Below are 21,319 nucleotides of genomic sequence, written 5' to 3' on the forward strand. Positions count from 1 at the left end.
AGAACATACAAATAACCATTTTAATGATTTTTAAGGATATAGCTCAGTGGCATTCATTGCAACATTTGAAACATTTCCTTACTGGTGGAATTCAGCCTCTCTCCCCATCATCTCTGGAGGCCACACCTGATGGCAGGACTCCCCAGCCCCTCCCCTACTACTTGGGGCCCCACAGGCTTGTCCTGTGAGCTGCAGACTCCCTGCCCCAGAGGGAAATGCAGGCTGGCTGGGGAGGCTTAGCTATTAATAGAGGCTTTCTCAGGGTCATTAAATGATTCCACAGAAGGTATTAACTAGTGTCCAGTTTTGGAGGAGGGGAGGATTCTTATGTTCTCAGAGGCATTATACTGTTTATTAACTTCTGAGTATGGGACAGGGAAAAAAAAGATTCAGGTTCTTTTTTTCCTATTTTCTCGAAACTCCAGTTAAGGGGTTTGGGAAAAAGTGAAATTGACCATCATGTTTTAAAGTTATTTTAGTGCTCCATTCATCTCTCCTTTGGGAAGGGACTAAAATAAATGTACTGCTTTGGAGATATTCTGACATTTTATTTCCTCCTCCCCTCCTCCTTCATAATTCTCATAATTTCCAAGATTTCCTTTATTTTTTATTCACTATCTTTTAGGAACTTTGAATTTAAGAGCGAGTCAGACAGACTTAAGGCTTTATTCTGTTATGTGCAGAATCAGTCATTTATCTGTAATCTTTCTAAAGAACAGTACAGAAATGAACATCTTTGTACTGAATTAACCAGGTGACTTAAGAAATGTTCTCAAACACACACAGATATGTTATTACGTAATCATGTTATTGTTTCAGACACTAAATAATTATTATTCTTTCTGTGAGTATATCTCAGAAGTGTTAGGAATATCTTTTTTTTTTAATATTTTATTTATTTATTGGACAGAGAGAGAGATCACAAGCAGATAGAGAGGCAGGCAGAGAGAGAGAGAGAGGGAAGCAGGCTCCCTGCCGAGCAGAAAGCCCGATGCGGGACTCGATCCCAGGACCCCGAGATCATGACCCGAGCCGAAGGCAGCGGCTTAACCCACTGAGCCACCCAGGCACCCAGGAATATCTTTTAATTAACGCAGGCTTAAATAACTTGCAACCTACCTAATGAAATAAGGGATGTAAGCAATAATCGTCATGACTGTTTCATCATTAGGTGACAAGTTGGTGAAGAGCCTTTTCATGCATAGAGCTGACTGTCACCGCCTAAAACCCCTGATCAGCTTGAGACTCACTGAACATGGGACAACCAGGTACCAGTCACCTCCTGAAGTGTTGCCATGGGAAGTACAAAGGAGTACCTAGAAAATATTCTTGCTAAAAATATTAATCCTGTATCTAATGAAGGCTCTCAATATAATGACAGGTTTATAGAAAATTTGGGGGTTAGAAGAACATCCTAAATGACACTGTGAGAATACAGTTAGCCAAATACGGAATATGGGCTGGCCATGGGGACAAATGACCTTTTTCTTTAACAAGTCAATTATGAGAGCTTAAAAATATAAAAAAGGAGGAAGAAACTCTTATAGAGTAAAAGAGACTTAGGAGACACATCACCCAAAGCAGTGTGTGTTCTTGGTTTGGATCCTGATTTGCAAAAGGCAATTGTACAAAAATATTTGGAGGCCATCAAGGAGAACTAAGTATGGAACGTGTAATTAGATGATATTAGGAATTATTTTTAATTTTGTTGGCTGTGATAATGCTTGTGGTTATGAATTTTTTTAAGTCTTTATCAGAGATACCAGAGTATTTATTGGTGAAATGAATAGTATGGGGGACTTGCTTTACTCTTGGTTAAAAAAAAAGAGTGGGGGATAGAGGAAGTGAACATGGCCAAGAGTTGAGATTGAAGCCTAGTAATGGGTTCTGTCCAGTCTTTCCGTTTTCATGTATGTCTGAAAATTTCATAATGAAAAGTTTAAAAGGCTGAAATTGGTTTCGTGGTGGCATTTAGACACTTTAAAATAGCAAAAACAAATATAGAACTCTCTACACTGGTAAAGCCTCAATTTTGGAAAATTGCCTTTTGGCTTATCTACATATTTGGTCTGGTTAGTTTCTTGGCAAATTAGTATTTACATTAACTTCATGTTATTCCTCATCCTGGAGTCCCACGGAGCCCTCAAATAAACTAAGAGAAGTCATAATTATAGATACTTAGAGAGTTAATGCTACGGATAATTGCTAATCAGTTGGCTCTTCATACCAATAAGCAGGCAGAAGAGGGGGTTTGGGAAAGATTGTCAGTGAATGGAAATAAATTAAGTAAGGATGAGAATAATTTGTGTGCTTGACTGAATTGGATTGTGGAAGGGTATGTAAATAGCACTCTGTCTGGTATGAGTGCTAAAGGTCGCCCCTTCTGATTGCTGCAGAAAACTGGGTTCTCCTGCCACCCCTGAAATGAACTAGAGTTACGGGAGTTGAACTTTTTTCTCTCTCTCTTCCTTGATGGGGTCGTTTGACTTCGGTCATAATCTTTCCTCAGATAATTACCAAATCTGTCTCCCCAGCCCCAGTGGCTCTTTGGAGCACTAGAATCACATTTCTACCCCCCCCCCCCCCCGGGGTTGGCTTCCTGCCTTCTGCACCGGCCTCCAGCTGGCCGGGCTCCCCTCCCCAGCTCTGCGCCCGTGCACACCACACACCGGCTGTATCTACATCTCTCCACATCTCTCCTGCCTCAGGCTTTTGCATGCACCATCCCTCTCCCGCTCTCTCTTACTCCTGGCTTCTCGTCTTCTAGGTGTTGGCTCAGACACAACCTCCTCAGAGTCGATTTTCCTGACCTTTACCCATCATTCTGGGTCGCCAGCATCTTGCTTGTTTCCTTAGTAGCTTTCTGAGTTGAGCTGGTAACTCCTGTCTCCTCTCCTCCGCGGTGATGTCCCTGAGCTAGCAGGGGGACCTTTCTGTCTTGGTAGAGTTCTGAGCAAGCAGTCATAAGGACTCCAGCTCTTTAGCCGGGGTGATGGGAATGAAGGGATCTGGGAGTTCTTGGAAAGACCCTGGTGTGAAAATGAGTGTTAGCTGGAAAGGTGGGCTGGTCAGGGTGGGGGTCGGGGGTTCTTAAGGACAGATACTTGGGGGTGTTGTCTGCAGTGGGCGGTTGAATCTGTGACTCAGAATCACCTTGGACTTCCCGGTCCATCCCTCCAGCTGCCAAGTTCTACACCTTTACAGTTGTGCATCTCACTGACTTGTGGCTTCTTTCCCATCTTTTCCATTCCCGTGTGACCCTGCTCTGTTACTGCTTGTCCCGTCGGCTGCGTACCGCGCTCAGGGTCACTGTCTCCTGCTTCTGCCGGCTTGCTCTTTCTGCAGAATAACTACTAAAAAGGCCCCTTTGCTCAAAATAACCCAATGGATCCCCATTGTCTGCGGACTTTCTCACGTCCCTTAGCCAACTTTTCTAGTATTCTCTCCAACCAGTGGGAGCCACGACTGTTTGTTACGCAAACACATCCCACATTGTGCAGACGTGGAGCCTTTTGTCTGCGAGGCTGCTTCCAGCCAGAATGGCTCCTCTCTGTCTTTTAAGCCTCCTGCTCCCCTGATATAATATAAAAGCTTAATTTAGAGCTGAATTAAGGAATTCAGCCTGTAGCATAAGCTCTTCACTGTTTGTTGGAATTAGACCCACCCAGGGAGGCGGTGATGTCTCCTGGTCACTTAGCTAAGGGCTCGTGCATTTGTGCGGACACGGGTGCTGGGGTGGCTGCAGTGTTTGGGCGGGAAAGTGCCTCTTCCTGCTGAGTCATGGGATGTCCTGCGCCATTCCAGCCCGGAGTGTAACCAGAGACAGAAGATTATCTCAAAGCTGATGGTGTTCTTTTCCCTGTTGCTATGGGACTGTGTTTTGAATTAAATTATTTTAGAAACAGATGGCTGACTGAGAATTTTTTGCCTTTGTTCTTAGTGAGTTGGGAGTTTGGTTTGGTTGGTTTTTGTGGCTTGCGGTGCCGATGGTCCTGCCTCGCGGGGTGGTAAGAGGATTGCGTTTTATTTCGGAAAGGAGAGAACAAAGCAAACCAGCATCTTCCGATAAATACTCTGTACCATGCTTTGAATTAAGCCAACATTTCAATATCTTTATGTGCTCAAATGAGAAAATCATGCAAAGAAACCGAGTCCCTAAATCCCAGCACAAAGTCCATACGGTAGCCCCCCCTTATCCGTGAGGTGTACATTCCAAATCCTGTTTGCGTGGATCCCTGAAACTGTGGCTAGTACCGAAGCCTCTATATACCGTCTTCTGTCTTATGCATACATACCTGCGGGCAAGTTTCATTGAAAAATGAGCATAGCAAGAGATAAACAACAATACCTAGTAATAAAATAGAACAATTATAATAACATACTTTAATAAAAGTTACAGGAATCTGCTCTCTCTCAAAATATGTTATTATACTGTCCTCAGCCTTCTTGTGTTGATGTGAGATGACGAAATGCCTACCTGACAAGGTGAAGGGAGGTGAGCAGCGTAGGCATGGTGATGTCACGTTAGGTCTCTGTTGACCTTCTGAGCTTCCATCAGGAGGATCATTTGCTTCTGGACTGCAGCTAACAGCAGTTGTGGAGTGAAAACTGGGGAGGGAGGGGGGACTAGTATGCTGATGTTTTTAATTGTAATAGTGTCAATTTTTTTAAAAACGCTTTGTGGAGCATTCTTTAGTGTTAGTTTTCTGAAGTTACTCATTAGTTCTTGCCATGTTTTAGGGAAGCCACTAATTGTTCTGCGTCCCCATCTCTAGAGGAGGAAATGGAAGGTGTGGCTAATTATAAGGGATTTCTCCAGGGAACCTGAGCAAGTTTGAGGTAAAACAGGGCCCATTTCTCTGTGGAATGTTCTGGAGCTTTTGGCCCTGTTACCTCCCTCTCTGACTGGGATTGTATTCCACTGGTGCTGAAGGGCTGTGCTTTTTCTTAGCTAAAACTGAAGCCCCCTCCCACTACTGACGTAGTGGCCATTTGTCATCTTGGGAGCCTCCCCTTTCCCTTTCAGGAAATCTTTCATTGTGTGAGGGTCAGAAGACTGCAGGGTTGAGGCAATGTGGCTTGGGATTTAGACATGGCCAGTGGGACCCTCTCAGCTGGACTTTGAATTTTGAGGATATTTTGCCATGAAGCAGAGGAATGGCGGGTCCGTTGGCAGCTGGGCCAGTGGAGAGCCGCTTGGCGTCATCAGCAGACACTGTCAGCCGTGGGCTTCTCTGCTGCCCAGTCGCATTTGGCCCTTTTTAAAAAAATAAAATTATTTATTTATTTATTTATTTGACAGATCACAAGTAGGCAGAGAGGCAGGCAGGGCAGGGGGAGGCAGGCTCCCTGCTGAGCAAAGAGCCCAATTGGGGGGGGGGGGCTCAATCCCAGGACCCTGGGATCATGACCTGAGCTGAAGGCAGAGGCTTTAACCCACTGAGCCACCCAGGTGCCCCCGGCTTTTGTCTGTGTTCTGAAACTGAGCTGCCTTGTCCATTCTCTGGACCCCCTGGTATCCTTCCACCGAATTCCCCTCCTGCTTATGCAGTCAGAGTTGTTGCCATTGCAAACAACAGAGAACCCTGACTGAGAAAACCTACACATAAGCCAAGGCCCTTATTTCGGGCCTATACATAGAAAGTCAACCCCTGAGTGCTCATTTTTCAAGTAGTGATTTTCAGGAATCCTATATCTTTCTAGCCAAAGCGGGAACTGAGACCCAGGAATGTGACCTGAGTTACACAAAGTGGGCAGTTAATTAACTGTGGTGGACCAGGGTGAAGTCCAAGGCCTACAGGCTCTTGTTGCTGGTAGTGCCTACCCGTTCCCAGCGCCTCTTGTTTGAGTCAGGAAGGGAAGTTGTCTCTTAGCCTCTTGGGCTGTTATAACAGAATGTCACAGACTGCGTGGTTAAACATCAGACATTTATTTTCTCATAGTTCTGGAGGCTGGAAGTTCAAGATCAAGGTGCTGGCAGGGCTGGTTTCTTGGGAAGCCTCTTTCTGCTCACAGATGGTGTCCTCTTGCTGTGTTCTTATATAGCCTTTCCTCTGTGCCAGTGCACCTAGAGGGAGTGAGCTCTGGTGTCCCTCCCTCTTCTCAGAAGGATGCCGGTTCTGCGGGACCAGGATTGCACCCCTATGACCTCATTTAACCGCATCTACCTCTGTGAAGGTCGGTCTCCAAATACAGCCTTATTGGGGGTTAGATCTTCAACATATGAATTTTTTTGGTGGGGGGTGGCTCACGATTCAGCCCATTCTAGATGTGAAATATGGAAAGAAATATGGACCTTCTGATGTTGTCTGTGACTTAATAAAAGCTGAGCAACAAAAATGTCAAAGGAATATTTCTTCTTCTTTTTCTCCTTCTCTTTCTTCTTAAAGAAAGGGAGAGGGAGTGGTTCGGGGGTGCTGAGGGAGGAGAGAGAGAATCTGAAGCAGGCACCACACTCAGCCAGAGCCCGATGTAGGGCTCCATCTGATGACCCCGAGATCATGACCTGAGCCAAAATCAGTAGGCAGACGCTTAACTGACTGAGCCACCCACACGCCCCCAAGGAAGATGTCTAAAAGAAGTGTTGACATCTTCAAGTGTCGGGACTGTGCAGCTGGGTACTTAACATTCACCCTGAGAGCTCATCGGTGGTTGTTCTTAGGGTGAGTCCCCATACCCAGCTATAGCCTAAAATGCTGATTTGGGAACAGCACCTTTTCCTCACGCGGGACATGAAACCCACTTTCTGGTTTAGGACTGTATCTCTATGGGAGAGCCTGGTGGTGTTGCTCATGTCTGTAGGCAGCCCTGCTCCCCACTCCATGTCTTTTTCACACATGTCCTGGTGTTCCACTGGCCTGGTGCTCTCTGCCCTATGCTAGCTCTGACCTTCTCTTATGTTCTCACCAGCATGTCTGTGCAACTGACCCGTCTTTGTTCTCCTCCTCTTAGTCTGTCCTCTAATTGAGCATCAAAGGCCACTTCCCCTCTGGATGCCATTTCTTCTTCCTTCTCAGCCACTGGGGTTGCTCACTAATCCACTGCATCTTCTAGCTCTTCCTCTTTTCTGGATTGTTCCACTGGCTCTGCTCTAGTCCAGTATCTTTCAAAGGAAGGTCTCTGTATTTGTGTTAGAATTACCCATGGCGTTGGTTCAAAACGTAGATTCCAAAACAGCAAGAACAGTAGCAAATACAACACACTCCAATTCCTAAGCCCCATGCCTGGTCTATTGAATGAGAACGTGAGTTTAGTTTTTGTTTTAATACACCGAGTTCCCATATACCCTTTAATCAGCTTGCCCTAAGGTTAAGATCTTATGTAATCATAGTCGAATGATCAAAGCTAAGAAATTAACTGTGTTACAATACTATTAACTAGACTACAGACTTCATAGGGTTTCACCAGTTTTCCCACTTCTGTTCTGGAATCCAGTCCGCAATCCCATATTGCATCTGGTTGTCCTTTCTCCTTCATCTTCTCTAGTCTGTGACCATTCCTTACTCTTTCCTTGTCAGTTATGACCTTGAGATCTTTGAAGGGTCAGGTCTTCTGTAGAATGTCCTTGGGCTTGTCTGACATTTTCTCTTGATTAGATTAGCATTTGCTTTCCAAGAAACCTGTGCCTTTAATGATCCCCTGGGTGATTCTTACCTACTGTCTGAGAAATGACTTCCCCTGGACCCTTCCAGTTGCCCTCCTGTCCCGATCCTTCCCTATACAGCGAAACCCAAAAAAGTTCCTGCAAAAAATCCCCGTTTCCTCACCTGTCATTCACTCTTCAACCCACACCAACCTGGCTCTGCTACCACAAGGCCAGAGACCAGTTATCCTGTCTAGGTGGTGCCCCCCGTATTCCTCTGCTTGGCCTCTCTGGGTCATTCAGCACAGGTGACCCCTTCCTGACTCCTAAACAACTTTTCTGTCGGCTTGTCATCTCACATTCCTGGTTCCCCCTGCTTCTCAGATTTCTCCTTACTTTTGCAGGTTTATCTCCAGGCTCATATATCTGTTTGCAAACTTGATATCTCCACGTGGTTTCTCTTTTAAAAAATCCCCCCCTCCCCAAAACAAAATAAAACAAAAACTTTAACGGGCACATGAATCACTGGGAATCTTGTAAAAAGCAATTTCTGACCCACTAATATCTTGATGGGCCAAAGAGGATGCGTTTCTGAAACAGCCCTGGTGATGCTGCTGGTCTGCAGGCTACACTGAGTAGCAGAGTTTTGGAAAGAACACTCTACTGTAAGGCACCATCATCTCAGGCCTCGACTACTGTGAGCACATAACCAGTCTCTCCCCATCTCCTCTTGCTCCCTGTTCTCCTGCTCTGCACACTGAAGCAGGAGGGAGTTTTAAAACCATTCTTCTGGTGAAGTCATTGTCATGTTTCTGAACCTCCTCGATGGCTTCCCGTTGCGTTTATGAAATCGTTCTCCTCAACATCATGGCTTCCAAGCCTTGTATGTTCTGATGCCCTCCCTCCCTCTCACTCCATCTTTGGGCACTTTATCCTCCCTTCCTTCCTTCCTTCCTTCCTTCCTTCCTTCCTTCCTTCCTTCCTTCCTTCCCAGACACACTTGTCTTCTCTGTGTTCTTCAGTGGGCTGCCTTACCAGTTCTTCCTCCACCTGTCCCGCCCCACTGGACGTTCTGGAGCTCCCACATCCTCTGCCCAGATGATACCGTGCAATGAGCTGGCCTGCAAAGTCTTGTCTTCCATCCAAAATGAGATAAGGAACTTAGACCGGAGCACAAATTGACCCCTTGTGGAGCATGCTTTCTAGTTAGCTGACATTTTTGTATCACGACCTACTCTATAAGAAGCTGTGCATCTTACATGGTGACTCCAGAACCTTCTCTCATTACAGGCCAGTGATGAAAAGTGCAGCCACTTTGAGTTTCGGTCTGAGATACTCTCATCCATGTTCATACTGCATATACGTGCACACACACATACACACACATGTGCACACAGACTGTATACCTCCAGGCACATGGTGGCTTTAGATGGGAAAGGCAAAACCTCAAAACTTTGAGAAGACAGTGTAAGGCCATTGTCAAGCTTTTTTTTTTTTAATATTAAAAAATTTAAAAACTTTCTTTTCAGTGTCATTGTCAAACTTTTTGATGTAGGGAAGGATTTCTTAAACCTCTGTGTTAAGAGCAATGCATGTGACCCTCAGACAATAACAGAAAAGATTGTTGAATTTGACCATTTTTTTTTGGTCTCCAAATCCTGATTCTAAAATCAAGGTAGGTCTTTAAGACTTTGATCCTGCCCATGAAGCCCCACATTCTAGGATACATTATTCCCCATTAGCGTGTCTGTGGTTTGACAAAAATCAGAGTACATACTCTCATATAGGAGCACATTAAGATCATTGAAATTCATAATTACAGTGTTTAACCTGTTCCATAATTACTTAAAAATTCATAACAGCATCACTGAAACTTGTTAATTTTCAGGGAAGTTGATTTAGGAACATTTCCTCTTGCAACGATTGTACTACTATCCATTTATATTTATTTCTAATTAAATTCAATTTTGACTACCTGATTCTGAGTGTGAGGTAGCCTCATAGTTTTATTGTTATGAAAGTAGCAGGTTCCAAAGTACCATGTGAAATATTCAATTAGATTAAAATGAGAGGAAAATACGGGATCAGTTAAACCATTTCCTCACTTGGCATACGAACTAAAAAAAAAAAAAATAAATAAAAATTAAAAAACCCCAAAATACCATCCATCTTTAGTGATAAAGATACAGTTCTTTTGTGAGCATAGATACAATACATGGCATCTGTTTCTTTCCATGAAAAGAAGAGTCAAGAGAAAAGGACTCAAAGTCTGTGGCTACCTTTTGGTTAACCCGTGTAAGAATGTACGTAAACTCAGGCTTGTGAGCATGTGGTTTCAGCATCGTGCAGAGTGACTGGATGAAGCAGGATCCGTCCTTTGAGTTTCGCCAGGAATAGTAACCAGGGGCCGTGGAATAGGCATACAGGAAGTCCTCTTCAACTGGTATTTTCTGACAGACCTTGTTGTCCTCGGTTCCACTGTCCATCTCAATACCACAGTCCAGGTCTGTGCCTCAGCAGGCCTGAATAATGAAAAGTTTGGGTTTTCCAGTCAGACTTCTACAGTAATCCCCTCTGAAGAAACCTGTTAGTTTTTTCAGGTCAACAGGTCCATTGGTTCCAAAAATTATCCCTTCATCCCCATGGCTTAGAAGTATGCAAACAAAACTGCTCCTTTGCTATGATCTTCTTTAGAGACACTGTCCATTAATTCCAAAATTTCTTCGCATGTGAGATCATTTTTATTCCTGACTTCATATTTCAAGTTCATGGATGTTTCCCGGAGGTTTGCTGCATCTACATTGTACCAGACCAAGGTGTCATTCCAGTACTACTATGAAAGTTCTTATTATTAATTATTATACATAAACCCATTTCAGGATAATCCATTTTATAACTGTTGTCCAAGGACATTCCAGAGTCCACTGATTTGCTTCCATGTAAGATCTTTGTTTCTGAATTTTTAATGGATTTTGCATCTAGTGAGCGTTTACTGTTCTCCATGGATACTTCTAACACACAGCCTCCAAACAACAGTCACGTACGGATTTTTCTCGCACTCGTTAGGCTTCCCCGAATTTGACCATATTAAAATTGAGAATTACTGTTCATCAGAAGGCCATATAAAGAGAGTCAGACAACAAGCCACAAAACTGGGAGAAGTTATAACTGACAGAGGATTAGTATCAAGAATGCCTTTAGATCAGAAAGAAAAAGACAACCCCATAGCAAAATGGGCAGTAGAATTGAAAAGACACCAGAAGAGGCAACATGAATGGCTAACAGATATGGAAAAGGTGTTCAGTCTATTATAATCAGGGAAATGCAAATGAAAACCTTAAAACTATAAGGTTTCACACTAGCTAGATTAGTAAAAATGTGGCTATCTAGGAGTCTTTAAGTATTGATGACAATTTGTAGCAATCAACAGTGGGAGTATAAACTGATTCAACTACTTGGAAAGATTACTTGGCATTATTTAGTAAAGTTTCAGGTGAATATCTCTTTTAACCCAACAATTTTTAATTTTAAAAATATTAATATAAATGTTAATATATAATATTAATATATAATATCTATATATTAATATTTAAATATTTAAAAAATATTTTATTTATGTATTTGAGAGAGAGATAGAATGAGCAGGAGGAGGGGCAGAGGGAGAGAGAAAAGGAGAAACAGACTCCCTGCTGAGCAGGGGGCCTGACATGGGACTCGATCCCATGACTCTGAGATCATGACCTGAGCCGAAGTCAGACACTTAACCGACTGAGCCACCCAATCCCTCCCAGTCCAGCAGTTCTTTTCTCATGCACATACACAGCACACATGCACACATGTTCTTAAGACACAGGTGTACACACACAATCATATACACATACACACATCCATGTACACATACGTACTCACATGAATATTTATATTTTATATATACATTTATGTACCAAAAGATGAGTAAGAAAGTTCATATCAGAAATGTTTGGGGCGCCTGGGTGGCTCCGTCAGTTAAGGATCTGACTCTTGATCTCAGCTCAGGTCTTGATCTCAGGGTCATGAATTCAAGCTCCATGCGGAGCTCCATATACTGGGCATGCAGCCTACTTAAAAAAAAAAAAAAAAAAAAGGTGGGCGCCTGGATGGCTCAACTGGTTAAGCATCTGCCTTTGGCTGAGGTCATGATCCCAGGGTCCTGGGACTAAGTCTCGCATTGGGCTCCCTGTTCAGTGGGGAGTCTCCTTCTCCTTCTTTCTCTCCCTCTGCTCCTCCCTCCTGCTCATGCTCTCTCTCTCTTTCACTCTCTCAAATAAGTAAAAATAAAATCTTAAAAAAAAGAAATGTTTGTAATAACAAAATAGATAGTAGTCCAACTGTTCAACAATAGGTAGATAGGGATGCCTGGGTGGCTCAGTCGGTTAAGTGGCTGCCTCTGGCTCAGGTCATGATCCCAGGGTCCTGGGATCAAGTCCCACATTGGGCTCCTTGCTTGGCAGGGAGACTGCTTCTCCCTCTGCCTCTGACTACCACTCTGCCTGCCACTCTGCCTGCCTGAGCTCTCTCTCTGACAAATAAATAAATAAAAAATCTTTAAAAATCCTCCCCCAAAACAGATAGATAAATTAATTTTAGTATGTTCATACCATGGAGTTCATGTTGAAGTGGGAATAAGTACATGCAAAAAATACACTGGGACGAATCTATAAAAAATGGAGAAAAATAAGTTTCAGGAGAACATATGTGATATAATTGCTTTTTGATAAAGTTTGAAGACACAGGAAACAGGAGAATATGTACTCTTTAGGGATACACACATGTGGTAAGACGAGAAGGAAAGCAAGGCTTGAGAAAGGCATATTTCAAGAGTGATTCTTTCCGTGAAAGGGAGGAGGAGAGGGGTCCCCAGGGGATGTCAGAGGAAAGGGCGAACTTTTTTTCTTAAACTAGGTGATAGGAACTCGGGTGTTCTTTATACAATTGTCTATATACTTGGCAAATATGTTTTTATAAATAGTATTTCTTAACGTACTTGATAATTTGATAATAAAACCCATACCAGTTGGAAGAGAGAGTAATCTAGTAGAAGGTATTAGTATACGGTTGGGTTTGGAAAAGAGAAGGGGAAGGAAGATACTTTTTTCTAAACCAGGGAGAAAAATGGGAAGGGGAAGGATGATATTTGTTTTAAAGATTTGCTTTTTTATCCTAGAGACAGACAGAGAGAGAGAGAGAGAGCGCGAGCGAGAAGGGGGAGGAGGAGGGGCAGAGGGAGAGGAAGAGAATCCCAAGCAGACTGCCCCAGGGAGCACAGAGCTGGATGTGGGGCTTAGTCCCCTGATCCCAGAGATCATGCCATGAGCCAAAATCAAGTGTAAGAGGCCCAACCGACTGAGCCACCCAGGCAACCCCCGGAGGATGATTTTAATAACAGCACTAAAGGCTCCAGGGTAACCCGAGACCTGCAAAACGAATTAAAGTTGATAAACATTGACCCAACCAGGTACTAGTTTAATTATCTGCTTTTCTGTTTTAATTCTTAGAAACCCTAGGGGGTCCTTGTTTGGTAGTTGACGTAACCTCCACCCAGAGTTGAGATGACTCACTATGCTTTGAAAATTCCACAATTTCACAAAGAAGCAAAAGTAATGGTTCCATTTGGATTAAAGCTCTTTAGAGGTTATTGCCACCGGGTTTCCCAGGCCAGCCCTCCGAGCATGTGTTGTTCTCCTGGTACCTGGGCCTGCACCTGTGAGCTGTCCCCAGGTGGATGTGAGGCCTCACAGCTCCGAAGACAAGCCTCTGCATGGGCTTCAGCAGCACAGAATCATAATATATGCTCTCAGCTCCTTTATGATGTCATATAATTTGGCATGTTTTCCAATGTAATTTCTTTACTAACAATTGTAATTAAATGGACTGATTTGACTAAGGGTGCTGTGATGTGTGAGGCGCCTTCAGTCACTGAGCCTTTATGAACCCGCCTTCCTAAGGCTGCCTTGGGCCCGGGTGCTATTTTAAGCAAGTCAGCTTAAACTCTTTGAGCCTCCTTTGCAACGTGATGGGATCAATTCAGGTCTTAAAGTCTCCATTCAGGTCGGAAAGGCCACAATTCCATGATCGACCACTGTATTTGGGGACGATTTCCAGATAGAACAATATGACTAAAAACAAGAAAACAAAATTATCTTGCTTGGGTAAGACCAACAAGTTCCTAGAGACAGTTGGGCATCTCCCTCGTAGATTTCTAAAAACATCCTGAAAAGCTTTCTAAGAGATTCTTAAAAGCGTTTGTTTTTTTCAAAGAACAGTTTTAGGTTCACTGAACGGCGAAATTGAGCGGAAGGTGTAATTTCCTCTATGTCTTCTACCTCCCACACATGCATAGCCTCCCCCTCGCCCCCCCTCAGCATCCCCCACCCAGCGGCATGTTTGTTACAAACCGTGAATCTAGGTGGACAAATCATTTGTCACCCAAAGTCCATAGTTTATACCTTAGGGTTCGTGCTTGCTGTTGTACGTTCTGTGGGTTTGCCTTGTGAGTTGCTAAGCCCTGCGAGTCTGCGGAGCAGTAGGACAGGCCCAGCTCTGTTACTACAGCTTGGCAAGATTGGAGCCCAGGTCGAGGTACAAGGTAGGTACCCAGTACGTCTGTGTGGCTTGGTCTCCACGGGAGAGAGTGCCTCAACACGGGCTCTACAGGGTGGCTGCAGCCGGGACACCACCTGAGAGCGACGCGGAAACTCAGCGCCACCACAGCCCTGCTGGGACAGCACCTGCCTTTCATCAAGACCCCCATGACCCCCATAACTCCCCCACCCCCAGTTTATGAGCACAGAGTCTGAGAAGCAGGGGTATCTCCCCAGCCCCCTGCCTTTCTCTCTGTTGGCACAGAGACAGCATTTTGCTCTGGTGAACTAACGCTTTAGAGCTTGAAAGTTGATCTCCAGGGCTTGAAATTAGAGTCTATGAAGGCTTTTCTGCTGGGAGAGACTCACTTGGGTTTTCTAACCTCTTCCTGAATTAACTGCACAAGTTATTCCCATGGCATCTCAGCTGCTGTCTCTTCGGAGCTGGTTTCTCTCTCTTCGGGGACTTGGCCAAAAAAGCAGGGGAAAAAGAAAAACAAGCCCAGAACCACAAACCCCATCACAGCTTGGCGTACCTCACATTTCCTAGTGGGAAGTGTTGGTTCCTCTTTTTTACCGCCCAGAGAATTTTTCATCTTTTTGACCGCTTTGCTTTCCCTCTTCCATGTCCTTTGTAAACAGAGTGGATTGAATTCTAACTTGCATCAGATACTCGGGCTTATAACTTAGCCCCAAACTGTTGCTTTTCTTTGCCGTTTCATCTTTTGTAGTCTTCCGGTGCATTTTCAAATATGTTTCCGATTCATTTTAAAAGGGAGCATGCTCTCTATTCAGATCTTCGATTTCAAAATAAATTAGATCATAGCAGAGTTTTAAAGCACACATAAAATGATTTGTCCTTAGAAAAACTTTGAAATCTATATGTTATGTAGGTGGACAGAATGTTGATTTTATTACTTTTATTACTATAAATAGATTTATAACTGTTTATCCTTTACTGTGGGAAAAAAAACAGCGGCGACTTACTTTGGTGTGGTTGTGAGAAGCATCGTGATTACTTTTTTGCCCATGCTTGGAATGTGATAGGTAAATAGTAAAGTATATAGGGAAAATATCCTGGAGCTAGGTTGTAAGGAAGACAACAGATGCCTAATAATATTGAAATCTCTAAGAAATGCTTTCCTTCTTTTATTCATTTTTAAAAGTCGCATTCCATAAAAAAGAGTGTGACCCGTTTAAGTAAGCAGCTTATATCTGGTGTAAGTTTGTGACTTTCAAATGTTAATGAACCAGTTAGAAATCTTTTGTCTAATAAACATATGGTTAAATATCATGTACTAATTTTAGAGGATATACATAAAATCGATTCACAGAATTTTGTCTTAATCTTGATTTACATTTCTGCTAACGAGTCACAGGTACCCCTGGATGCCCTCTTTCAGCTTCTGTGGGATCATAGTAAGCTATATTAATTCTGTAGTATGTTTTTTAACCTCACAAATTATCTAACCTAATATTGTTCATTTATACGCACAGTATTTGCTTAGATTTAGCTGTATCTTTCTCATTTATTTATCCTCCGTTCATTCTTCTCCAATCTTCCTTCTGGATTAATTACCTTTCCTTTTGAAGTATATGCTTGTTTAGAGAGGCCCCCCTACTGAAGGTCTTCTGTTGGTATAATCACTTTCTGTTTACCAGAAAATGTCCCTATTTTAACAAATAGAGAGTATTGTTGGTTATTCAAATCTAAGATGTGAGATATTTTCTCTTAACACTTTGAAAATTTTATTTTGTTGTCACTTGGCTCCTAGCTCTGGGAAGAAGTTATCTGACGGTGTAATTGCCAGTCCTTTCCTCTGACTCATTTACAGTTTTTCTCTGTCTTTGGTGTTCTATAGTATCATCATGTGTGTAGATATGAGTATTTCTTTATTATTTTGGTGGGGGACGCAGAGGTAGAGGGAGAGAGAATCCCAAGCTCACTTCACACCCACTGTGGAGCCCACCTCAGGGTTTAATCTCACAACCCTGAGATCATGACCTGAGCTGAAATCAAGAGTCGTACACTGAACTGACTGAGGTGCCCCTAACATGAATTTTTTTTTAAAGATTTTATTTGACAGACAGCACAAGTAAGCAGAGAGAGAGAGAGGCAGAGAGAGAGGAGGAAGCAGGCTCCCTGCTGAGCAGAGAGCCGGATGCGGGGCTCGATCCCAGGACCCTGGGATCATGACCTGAGCTGAAGGCAGAGGCTTAACCCACTGAGCCACCCAGGCGCCCCTCTATCACGTCTTTTAAGAACTTGTATCAAATGTATATTGGACTGTCTCATTGTAGCTTCCATAATTTTTTTTTTAAGTATGTTCCATGTCCAGTGCAGAGCCCAGTGTGAGACTCAAACTCAAGATCCTGAGATCAAGACCTGAGCTGAGATCAAGGGTCAGATGCTTAACTGACTGAGCCACCCAGGCACCCCATATCTTTCATACTTAACTTCTCTTTTTAATATTCTCATCTTTCTGTTTCTCTCTATTCCATCTGTGTAATTTTCAGATCTATCTTCCAGTTCACTAACTCTGTCTTTAGCTATGTCTAAATTGCTATTCACTGTTTATTTTAAATTGCATATTGAATTTCAAAATTTTAGCTACTATATATATTTTTCAAGTTTTTAAATTCAGGGGCATCTGGTTGACTCAGTCAGTTAAGTGTCTGCCTTTGGCTCAGGCCATGATCCCAGGTTCCTGGGATTGAGCCTTATATCAGGCTCCCTACTCAGCAGGCTGCCTGCTTCTCCCTCTGCTGCTCCCCCTGCTTGTGCTCTCTCACTTTCTCTGTCAAACAAATAAACAAAATCTTTAAAAAATGATAAAAATTTTAAAATTTATTTAAGTAATGTCTGCATCCAATGCGGAACTCAAACTCATGACCCTGAGATCAAGAGTTGCAGGCTTCTCCAACTGAGCTAGCTAGGGTCCCCCCCCTTTATTTTTTCATTTCCAAATATTCTTTTAATTATTTTTCAAGCCTTTCTGGCAATTTTTATATGGTCTTTTGCTCCTTACTCATGTTTGCAGCCGGCTCTTGTGGAAGAGCAGGAACATGGGCTTGGGAGTCAAGGCAGGCTTATATTGAGATTCCACTCCACCTCTGTCTGGGTGATCATGTAATTGATGTAGTTACCTTCTCTGAACTCTCTTTCTTGTGTGGTAAATGAGACAGAATGGACTAGACAGCCTACTAGGACCTCCTCCATTTCAGTATTCTGTGGTGTCGTTTGAAAGTAAGAGAAAAAAAGTCAATGGCTTCTTACACATAAGCTTAAGCAAAGGTGGAGGTCATGGTTATGAATATTGGCAGATATTACCGTGACTGTAATTCTGGCGATTTCTGGCTCCCACTTAGCTGTTTAACTTCTAATTGTGAGTTATGCGTATTCACACTGTGTGGATATTTGTTGTCCGTTTTTCTATCTGAAACAAAGTGTTGGTAGTTTGACTTTGATTGCCTTGCAACTAACCCAACTTTTACTTCCCTTATAGATGAGCTCTTCCTGGAACAGCAAAACCTCTCTTCATCCTCTGTGGAGCTCATGATGAAGAAAAGCACCGTGCACAGCACTGCACATGTGGCCTTAACAGAAACTGCCCCAGGGCCCCGGCAAAGCAGTTCTCTCCATGTCACATCCTCTCCATCCGCCACTATTTTTGATACAATCTTTTTTCACCAAGGAACACTGACCCAAGGTATAGCCGATCACAGCATCTTGGTGGCAAATTATGTGTCGATGATGAGCAATGTGGGGGTCAGAGATGACGATGAAATGGATAACTTTTTGCCAGAAGCTCCCTGGACCACTTCCCGAGCGGTTTCTCCCATCCAGTATCTCCCGCTCAGCCTGCCAGTGCCGACTCCATCTTCACCCATTATTTCTTTACGGGATGAACAGACGACATCAGCCTGGCAACACACGGTGCAACAGCCAACAGCGTACACTGAATCCCCCAGTCATTTCAGTGCTTTTGGGTCAGCTTTTCCCACATCTGGGGGCATACTTCCAACTCCTAGTCGGAACTTGGTGCTTTATCCTACTGATGCTTATGGGCACTCAGCAAGGAGAACTTTGCCAGAGATCATGGCTTCAGGCACGGGGGAGGCAGAAACCCTTCTTTCCAGCTCTCTGTCTGCAGAGCCTCTGCTCTTAGGCAGTGGCCTTACTCGGCAGCCTTTTTCCTCCTGGGCAGAGGTCCCACTGCCTGCAGAGGATGTTCTGGCCACAGGCACCGACAGATACCCCGAGGCAACCACGGCTCCGAGTCCCAGTCTAGAAGGAACCATCCTCTCTAGAACAGACCCTGCTGCGGCTCTGGCATGGACAGCCCTCGCTTGTAGCAGCAGCAGCCCCAGTTTGGCTTTGTCTTTCTCTCCTCCTGCCTCCGTGTCCTTTTCTCCCCAATCAGCCGATGCTTCTTTTCACCCCTTTCTTCCCGGCAGCTCCAGGGAGCCGTCGGAGCTGCCGGGCGAGGCCGTGGTGGCCCCAAGTCTCGTGGTCGACCCTGGGGTCCTGAGCCCGGTGTCGCCTCAGAGACCGTACACGTGGTGTGTGACCTGCCATGTGGCGTCGCCTCGGCCCGTCGCGTCAGCCAGCCTCCCGGAAGGGGAAGACGTGGGCTCGGGGGACGGCGCCGAGACCCTGTCGGTGACCACCCCGGAGGCCAGCGGCGTCCCTCTGCCCAGCCGCGGAGTGACGGACTTCTCCGAATTCGAATTCGAAGAGGAGCCCCAGCCATTCAACACGCTTTTCCCCTCCCGGCCGGTCGTTGCGCTCCCTTCTCCCTCCGTGGGCGTCTCTGTCGAGGGAGGTGTGGGGGGACTCGAGACCACCCGGGCGCCTCTTGCCAGCGGCCACCTCTCCGCGCCCGTGTCGCTCGATCCTGCTCCCTCGGGCTCGTCCTCTGTCCCTGAAGCATCGGGAGCGCCGTCGCCATCGTGGGGGGCAGCTGGGCTCCCCTGGGTCGTCAGCAGCGCGCTCCCCGCCTCCTCCGTCCGGGGCACGGCCGGCCAGCACCGGGGCCCGCCAGCGGCCGGAGACGCACGTCCTTCCCCGTCCTCCGCCCCGGGCCCGCCTGTGGGGCCCTCGCGGCTCCCTGACCTCGAACCTGGCAGCTTCTCCGCGCCCCACACTGGCGGGGTTTTGGAGTCCTCGTCCGGTTTTTTCTCAACTCCGCCGCTGGAGTTCAGCAGCCTGGCCCTCTCGTCTTCAGAAGCGCTTGCCTCTCCGTCCGCCCCGTCTACGAGGCCAGCGGGCGACCCGGTGGCCGTCACCGCTCAGGTCTTCACCTCGGCTGAGACGCTGGCCTGGGCCGACTCTCCCCGCCGGCCCTCTGCGCCGCTTTCCCTTCCCAGTTCCACAGCCTCTGGCTCTTCCCAGCTCTGGCCGAGCTCAGACCTTCTCATAAGCACCTTCACGTTCCTTCCCGGCTCCTCTGAAGGGTCGCTCCTCGCCGGCTTCCCTTCTGACTCTCTCGAGTTCTCCCCGGAGGGCCCCGGCGCCCACCTCACCTCAGTCCTCACCGCAGCTACCTCCTCCTGTTTTGAGTTGTCGCTCGTGGCCCGTGAGTCTGCGGTCACCACTCCGGTGCCCTCCGGTTCTGAGCCCGCCCTGGACATTCTGACTCTCGGGACTCACTCACCAACACCTTGGACTGCTTTTCCTACGACACCCATTTTAGCAGAATCTTCTCTCTTCCCGTCTCCGACTCCAGCACCTCCCGGTGACGATGTCAGTGCTGCGGGTGACCGCACACCCGCCTTGCCCTCTTTCTCCAAAGTCCTCCCTAGCACCACACTCCTGGTCACTGACGCGTTCCTGCCGCCAGCATCCTCCTCGGCTCCTGAGGCGATCCCCTCACCTCTCCCTACAGAGCCCACGTTTGTGGGCCCGTCATTCCCACGCACAGATTTCCCAGTGAACACCACCGTGGAACGGAACCCACCGGACACCAGTCCTGCCCCTGGTCGTACCGTTGACAGCACCCCGAGCAGCAGGGGTGACTCTGCGGGTCAGACCCCCCCGGAGAGCAGTTCGGCACGACCCCCGCCATCCCTTCCTCCCGTGCCCACCTCCACTTCTGAAGCAGTGGTTGACACTCCAGCGCTCGTCACCACCAAACCGCCATATGTGTGTGATATTACGGTTCCCGATGCCTATTTGATCACGACCGGTAAGGCCCCGCTTCAAGTCACCTCTCGGTTGGGGTGATCTTTCTAAGGTGCTTGTATGGCATGGCTCCGTGATGTGGAGCATCATGGGAAAGAGTGTGGGCTTTGGCCCCAGGGAACCCCTGGGTGGGAACCCTCACCCCTTCACCTTTCTCCTGTGAGTTCTCTGGATAGTTCTCTCTCAGTCACTCTGCTTCTCGGTTTCCTCAGCTATCAGCCCGTTTTGTTGGGTGATAAATAAAGTAAAATAAAAGTAAATAAAAATAAATAAAGTTAAAAAGCAAATAAAAGCTTTAAATGGAGGCCTTAGGAGGGTTTGCTAAGATCTTTGTCTTTGGAACTCCTATCCCGGTGGCTGCGTAGACGGCGTGGTTAGAACAAAAACCTTCATGTTTTGTTCAAGCAGGTAGTTGTGCAAATGCGTATTGGCAACTGCTACAACTTCTTACTAATTTCTTATTCTCTTCCTTGAAAGGAAGGAGCACTTTGCTCCTACGTGTTCCTGTAAATGTCACTTAGATCCTGAGAATCCGAGAAAGAAACAGGGAGCGGCTAAATGTCTGATCTCAATTATAGACTTTGATCTGTGCCCTGGTCTGGAGCCCAAGTGACAGGATGACAAACAGCAGCTTCCCTTGTACCTGCCCAGCTGCTTTAGTCTAATGAAGTGGGAGCATGTTTGACGTCATGTCTATGTCCAGTGACTGCGGCCTGCTGTGCCGGGTTCTCCAGCTTGTTCTTCATCAGGAATGACAGGCTGCGTGTTAAGTCTTACGACCTGGTAATGTACTTGAATGCAATGTCATACGCATCTGCAAGCCTGGCTCTGCTGTGTTGATTTTGGTGGGAATGGAGGATAGAAATGGAGAAGGGAGACAGAAGGTGGTAGAACAAAGGAGGAATGGAGTGGAGTAGAGAAGGAGGAAGAACA

The 21,319-nt window shown here is 45.7% G+C and overlaps 1 protein-coding gene and 1 pseudogene across 1 annotated transcript in view; one reads left to right on the top strand and one right to left on the bottom strand.

Annotated features, from left to right (window-relative positions):
• KIAA1549 (KIAA1549 ortholog) overlaps nt 1-21,319 on the top strand; it is a 144,524-nt gene that overhangs the window by 44,912 nt on the left and 78,293 nt on the right. The window contains exon 4 of the mRNA XM_046020242.1: nt 17,709-20,390. Within this exon, the coding sequence (XP_045876198.1) occupies nt 17,709-20,390 (2,682 nt within the window). The remainder of the gene's footprint in view (nt 1-17,708; nt 20,391-21,319) is intronic.
• On the bottom strand, nt 9,754-10,602 carry LOC123951821 (annotated as a pseudogene).

Source organism: Meles meles, chromosome 10, assembly GCF_922984935.1.
Source record: "Meles meles chromosome 10, mMelMel3.1 paternal haplotype, whole genome shotgun sequence".
In the NCBI taxonomy this organism is placed as follows: domain Eukaryota; kingdom Metazoa; phylum Chordata; class Mammalia; order Carnivora; family Mustelidae; genus Meles; species Meles meles.